Raw genomic sequence first — 7130 nt, 5'->3', positions numbered from 1 at the left:
TAACACTTTATGATCCGGATCCCCTGGTCCAGGAAAAAGAGAGTAGTTTCATGGATTTCTTGGGCACCACTTCAAGGGAGTGTGACCAAGTTCTGCAGAATTCCTAGCAGATATGGGGTATGATGGAGAAGGCGATGGCACCCCACTCCAGTACTCTTGCCTGGAAAATCCCATGGATGGAGGAGCCTGGCAGGCTGCAGTCCATGGGGTCACTAAGAGTCGGATACGACTGAGCGACTTCACTTTCACTTTTTCATTTTCCACCCACTGGAGAAGGAAATGGCAACCCACTCCAGTGTTCTTGCCTGGAGAATCCCAGGGACGGGGGAGCCTGGTGGGCTGCTGTTCTATGGGGTCGCACAGAGTCAGACACGACTGAAGCGACTTAGCAGCAGTAGCAGCAGCATGGGGTGTGAAAACACCTCATTTGCCCCTGTGATCAAGAGCAATGTGACGAGAGCCAGGGCCCTTCCTTCCTGCCCACGAAAGAGATCTCTCTGGGCTTTATCCAAGATGCAAAAGGACACCTCACAGCAACGATTCAGAATTTCCCGTCACCCCCAAGACACACTGTCTGCAAGTCTGAGGGCCACCACCGGCCTCAACACAGTCACCTCCCAGAGAAAGAACCCAGCTTTCCCAAGCCCCAAACCACCCTGGCTCAGGCACTGACACTCCAACACTCCTCCTGTAACCCCACCACCCGCGCCCTGTGTTGCACTGTTCATTGCGACTATGGGATGTCTTTCCACCTTCCTCATGTGACTGCAGCTCCTAGACCGTCGCTCTAGGTGTGGGGGTGTCCTGCTTCTCCTAGTGTCCCCACTGCTAACACAGCATTTCACAGAGCAGAGGCTCCAAAAAGGTCTTCGGAATACACGAGCCAGTGAGCAGGGGGCTCAATTCATTATCTGCTACTTCCTAAAATGACCCAGGCAAATCCAAATAAACAGAGATAATTTAGTTTTTGAAAATGACACACAAGAAGGACAGAACCATGAATTCACTACAATTACTTTTATCATCTAATTTTTCCCCCATCAATATTACTGCTAAGTAAGCTCACTTTTCCAAAACAGTTCTAATTCCAATTCCATTGCATCCTGTTCGGGACCACAAAACAGAATGGAAGAGTCTCCAATCTCTTTTACAAAACAGAGAAGCTCTTGTTCTTGAACTGGGAAAGTTCAAACACACTGTCATCAACATCATTCACTAAGTTAAGACACTGAAGTTTATTTAGCCTTCTATGAAAACAATCATGAAAAAAAAAAAAAGAAAACAAAGTTTGAAAGCTCTCTAAGGAAAACAGATGAATCTCCATGTCATCATAGAGAACAGGAACCCAAAGATGCTATACACCAGTTTCCCCAACAGGCCCTGCCCACTGTTCAGCATCATATCATAGGTGAGGCCCACGGTGGGGACCATGATATAGATGTGCTCCCTGGGTTCCACCTCCTTCACCTCCACACCACAGACCAGCTGCAGGCACTGTGAGGCTTGGCTGAAGACCACCGGAAAGTGCTCCTGGTTATCCCTGAGGACCTTCTTTAGCATTTCCACCTGGGAGGTCAGCTCCTTGGCCGGATGCATGAGCAGCAGGAACTTAATCAGGTTAGCCACCATCTCATTCAGAGCTACCGGGGGCAAGGCCAGAGACTGGGGGTGGGGGGGCAATTGCAGTCTCCCCTGCCTCAGGCCCCAAGAGCTGCACCTCCAATGGGCCCTGGGCCTGGGTCCTAAGTTCTTCCTCGAGCTTGCTCAGCTCACTCATGTCAACCATGAGCGCGATGCCTGGGATCAAACCACAGCCTGAGGCAGGAGGGAGGAGGGGGAGGTGGGCAGGGGGCAGATGGGGACATATGGGGACCACAGGCCTGGATGGTGGAGAGAGGGGCTGTGAACAGCCTCAGCTGAAAACCACACCCTGGGCGGCCACAGGCCACTTTGCATCTCCTCTTGAAAGGTGTTCTCAGACTTCACAGGTGCAAGCCTCTGGGGCATCCAGTCCCCTGGCTACCTGAAGAAGGAAGTGAGGTGTCTCCCCAGGGTGCAGTCAGCACAGTCCGAGATTTCCGAGGCTGACAATGTGGTGGGATTAGGCCCATGTGGGGTCCCCTCTGTTCTGGGATGGGGAGCCCCTGGTGTACACTCAGGGCACCCTCCTCACCTTGACTCCGGGTACTGCCTGGACCACCTCTGCTCTCTGACCTCAGGACACGGGCCTCAGACCTCTGCTTTCGCCTCCTGGTTCCTGCAGCTCCAGTGAGAGAAAGGGAGGACGCAGGTCAGGGGTATCCTGTGGCACAGCCCTCAGCCTTCTGTGACAGTACGAGGGGTGGACTCTGTGAGGTCCCCTCAGTTTTGTGTGGCGGGAGGTCCCCTCAGGGCTCCCTTGCAGTGCTCACCTTTCCCCTGGTACAACCTGGTCCCTACCCTCTGGGGACCTGCAAGGAAACTCAGAACAAGACCCTAGCCTGAACAAAAAGTGCTGAGGGGCCCCACAAGAGGCCGCACCTGCCCAGGGAATCCCACGGGTCCTAGGCTGGGGAGATGCTCGGTCCTCAACTCCTCCTCACGTCCTGCCTGGCCTCCCAGCACTGACCACAGAGGCAGGGGTCTGCTTAGTCCTCCATCGGGATTGGTGTGTCCAGCCTCTGCTAACCTGAAGACATCCGCACTCCACCCGAAAAACCTCACCTCACGAGGTCCCCAGGCCAGATGTCAAGAAGCTGCTCACCCTGCTCACCACCCTGCTCTGGGCCCTCCAAGACCCTCCTGCAAGGGCCAAGTCCCTCCCTGTTAGGGTCTAACTGTCTCGCGGTCCCTCCTCGCATGGAGCCTGTACTCCAGGCAAGATCTGCAAGTGTCCTGTCTGCAATCGGGAGGCTCTGCTGCTTTCACCCGTCTCTCTGACAGGGATGTCAGGCAATGCGGCATGAAGTTGTCCTGCCTGGGGACTACCAAGGTTCCCTCTGATCTGAGATCTGACTACCCTCAGTCCTCACTCAGGGTGTTCACCTTGACTTCCGGTAGGACCTAGGCTCTGTCGTCTCCCCACTAGGAAAGGTGGGAAGAGGTCCCTGCTCCTCACACCTGGTCCCCACACTCACAGACCCGGAACTCAGGAAGAGGACAGACCTAGTGTGCTCTTCTCACCCCAAGGGCTCCCAGGGCCGATAACAGGGGCTGAGATCTGTGGGGTTCCATCAGTCTTACCTTGGGGTCCCTAGAGTCTTCACTTGGGGTCCCTTCAGTCATCCCTCAGGGACCTCAACTTGTCCCTGTGTAAGGGCTTTCGATTCTCTCCTCTCCCCACTCGTGCCCCATCCGTTATGTCAGGTCCCCAGTCTCTCTGACACCCGGATGTCAGGAAATGCACCATGGTTCATCTGCCCTATGTCCTCCCAGACCCCACTCTGCTCTGGGGTCCAGCATCCTCTCAGTCTTCCCTTAGTGTCTTCACCTTGACCCTCAAAAGAACTAAGATCTCCCCCTCTTCCCATCTGAGGCCCTGCCCCTTCTAACAGTTGCCTAATGTCTCTGAGATGCAGATGCGGAAGTCAGAACAGGCTGCCAAGTGCTCATCCCACCACCAGGGTGGCCCAGGGCTGACAGCAGGGACAGGGATCAGTGGGGTTACCTTTTATCATCCCTCAGGGACCTCATCTTGAGCCCTGGCAGATCCAGGGATGCCCCTAGTGTTGACCCGAGGCGGGACCCTCGCATCAAGGTTCAGGGAACACAGAGGGTGGATGAGCACATGCTGCATTTCCTGACATCCAGGTCTCAGAGAAACTGGGGACCTGGGAAAGGGGGCGTGGCCTCGGGTGAGCAGAGGGAAGAAGCCCAGCTCCTCCAGAGTTTCAAGTTGAGGACCCTGAGGGAGGACTGAGCGGACTCCGGACCCCAATCAGAGGAGACCTCAGAGAAGCCTGTAGCTGCTGTTGGTCCTTGGCGGCCCTGGGGTAGGATGAGCCCAACGTGCGTGGTTTCACTTCCTCATATCCGGATCTCAGACTGGAGACCTGGTAGGGGGGCTGACTTCCTGAGTCGGTTGGTCGGGATCTCAGACTGGGGACCTTGCATATGGGGCGCGGCCTTAGGTGGTCCGATTCCCAGGTCCTGTGGGAGGGCCGGTTGAGGACCCTGAGGAGGAACTAGAGGACCCTGAACCCCAATCAGAGGGTACCTCAGAGAGGCTCATCTCTGCCGTCAGTCCAGGGCAACTGTGGGGGTCGGATGAGCGCAGCAGGCCTGGTCTGACTTCCTGACATCCGAGTCTTGGAGAGACTGGGGCCCTGGTATAAGGGGCGGGGCTTCAGCTGGGGAGAGGCGAGAATCCCAGGTCCCAGCCGGAGGCAGGTGAGGTGCCTGAAGGAGGACTGAGGGGACCCTGCATGAGGAGCGACGGAACCCCACAGATCCCCGCCCCTGTAGTCGGCCCTGGGAGCACATTCTGTCTGCCTGCCTTTCTTACATGCTGGTCTGAGAGAGACTGGGGATCTTGTGAAAGCGGCAGGGTCTCAACATGGCGGACGGGACAATCTCCGGTCCTGCCTGAGGGCCAGGCTGCATGTGAGGGTGGACTGCAGCAGAAAGACCCCAACAGGGAGGCAGGGATCCTAGCCCTTGTGGGGACTCTTGGAGGCCCTAGAGTGGGGTGAGCAGTTTCTTGACTTCTGGCTTAGGGACCCCGGGAGGTGAGGTTTATTTGGGTGGAGGGCAGAGGCTTCAGGTCGGCAGAGGCTGAACTCCCCAAACCCGAGGGAGGACTAAGCAGACCCCCGCCCCTGTGGTCAGTGCTGGGAGGCCAGGCAGGACGTGAGGAGGAGCTGAGGACCGAGCATGTCCCCAGCCTAGGACCCACAGGAAGCCCTGGGCAGGTTCGGCAGCATGTGCGGCCCCTCAGCGCTTTCTGTTGAGGCTGGGATCTTGTTCTGAATTTTCATGCAGGCCCCCAGAGGGGAGGGACCAGGTGGTGCCAGGGGCAAGGTGAGCACTACAAGGGAGCCCTGAGGGGACCTCCCACCACACAACTGGGGGGACCTCACAGAGTCCACCCCTCGTACTGTCACAGAAGGCTCAGGGCTGTGCCACAGGATACCCCCGAGCTGCCCCCTCCCTTTTTCTCACAGGAGCTGCAGGAACCAGGAGGGGAAGGCAGAGGACTGAGGCTGGTGCCCTGAGGTCAGAGGGCAGAGAAAGTGCAGGCAGTACCCGGAGTCAAGGTGAGGAGGGTACCCTGAGTGTGCACCCGGGGCTCCCCACCCCAGAACAGAAGGGACCACCCAAGGGCCTAATCCCCCACCTTGTCAGCCTTGGAAATCTTGGACTGTGCTGACTGTACCCTGCGGAGCCACCTCACTTCCTCCTTCCGGTAGCCAGGGGACTGGCTGCCCCTGAGGCTTGCCCCTGTGGGGTCTGAGAGAACCCCTCAAGAGGAGACCTGTAAGTTGCCTGTGTCAGTCCGCCCAGGGTGTGGTGCTCAGCGGAGGCTGTTCACAGCCCCTCTCTCCCCCAGCCTGGCCCGTGGTCCCCATCTGTCACCCTGGCTGACTCCTGTCTGTGGTTTGATCCCAGGCATCACGCTCGTGGTCGAGATGAGTGAGCTGAGCAAGCCCGAGGAAGATTTTCAGGACCCTGGCGAGGCCCAGGGCCCGGTGAATGCGCAGCTCTTGGGGGCTGAGGCAGGGGTGGCTGCATCTGCCTCGGCCTCCTCCCCCACAGTGTCCTCCTTAGGCACTGGGGAGTCCTTGCCCCAGGAAGCGCTGAATGAGATGATAGCTAGCCTAATGAAGTTCCTGCTCCTCAAGTATCGAGCCAAGGAGCCGACCTCCCAGGCGGAAATGCTGAATAAGGTCCTCAGGGATAACCAGGAGTACTTCCTGGTGGTCTTCAGCCAAGCCTCGCAGTGCCTGCAGCTGGTCTTTGGCGTGGAAGTGAAGGAGGTGGACCCCAGGGAGCACATCTACATCATGGGCTCCATCCTGGGCCTCAGCTGCAACGCAGTGCTGAGCAGTGGGCAGAACATCCCCAAGGCCGGCCTCCTGGTGCTGGTCCTCAACCTGATCATGCGGAATGGAGACCGTGCCCCTGAGGAGAAGGTCTGGGGAGCACTCAGCAGATTGGGTTTGTATGCTGGGAGTGTGCACTGCATCTTTGGGGAGCCCAGGACGCTTCTGACCCACGTGTGGGTGCAGGAGGGGTACCTGGAGTACCGGCAGGTGCCTTACAGCCACCCTGCTCACTATGAGTTCCTGTGGGGTCGCCGGGCTTATGCGGAGACCAGCAAGTGGGAAATCATGGCATTTCTGCTCAGGGTCAAACAAAGGGCTTTGAGGGCCTTCCCACTGCAGTCTGCAGAGGCTGCAAGGGAGGACGATGAGGCGGACTGAGCCAGAGCAGCATCCAGGTGACCCTTCGCTCTGAGATTGAAGAGGGAGCGGTCAGCCTTCTCAGAAGTGAGGGCCTGGGGCAGTTTGGGGAACCAGTGTATAGCTTCATTGCATTTGTTTTCTGTATGATGACATGGAGATTCACCAGTTCTCCTTAGATAATTTTCAAACTTTGATTGTTTTCATAGAATGCTAAATAGACTTCAGTGTCTCAGCTTCGTGAATGATGCTGATCACAGTGCATTTGTGCTTACCCAGTTTGCGAGCAAGAGTTTTGCTGTTTTGTAAAAGAGATTGGAGACTCTTCCATGGTATTTTGTGGTCCTGAACAGGATGCAATGGAATTGGAATGAGAACTGTTTTGGAAAAGTGAGCTTACTTGGCAGTAATATTGATGATGGAAGAGATGATAAAAGTAATTGTAGTGAATTCATGGTTCTGTCCTTCTCGTGTGTCATTTTCAAAAAGTAAATAATGTCTTGTTCATTTGGATTTGCCTGGGTTATTTAAGGAATTAGCAGATAATGAATTGAGCCCCTGCTCACCGGCTCGTGTATTCCAAAGACCTTTATGGAGCCGCTGCTCCATGAAAGGCTGGGTTAGCAGTGGGGACACTGGGAGAAGCCGGACACCCCCCACACCTTGAGTGATGATCTAGGAGCCGTAGTCACACGAAGAAGGTGGAGATAAGTCCCCTAGTCACACTAAACCAGGCAACACAGGGCAGGT

At 56.2% G+C, this 7130-nt stretch overlaps 1 protein-coding gene across 1 annotated transcript; it reads left to right on the top strand.

Moving 5' to 3' along the window:
- Positions 1-5606: 5606 nt before the first annotated feature.
- Positions 5607-6401, top strand: LOC108634518 (melanoma-associated antigen 10-like). The gene has a single exon (XM_018044446.1). The coding sequence runs from the start codon at positions 5607-5609 to the stop codon at positions 6399-6401; it is 795 nt and encodes a 264-aa protein (XP_017899935.1).
- The last annotated feature ends 729 nt before the right edge of the window (positions 6402-7130 follow it).

Source organism: Capra hircus, unplaced genomic scaffold (genome assembly GCF_001704415.2).
Source record: "Capra hircus breed San Clemente unplaced genomic scaffold, ASM170441v1, whole genome shotgun sequence".
Classification (NCBI taxonomy): Eukaryota; Metazoa; Chordata; class Mammalia; order Artiodactyla; family Bovidae; genus Capra; species Capra hircus.
This window is presented reverse-complemented; position numbering and strand designations above follow the sequence as displayed.

Coding starts and splice junctions, on each gene's coding strand:
- LOC108634518 (XM_018044446.1), top strand. CDS start 5,607: ATGAGTGAGCTGAGCAAGCCCGAGGAAGATTTTCAGGACCCTGGCGAG.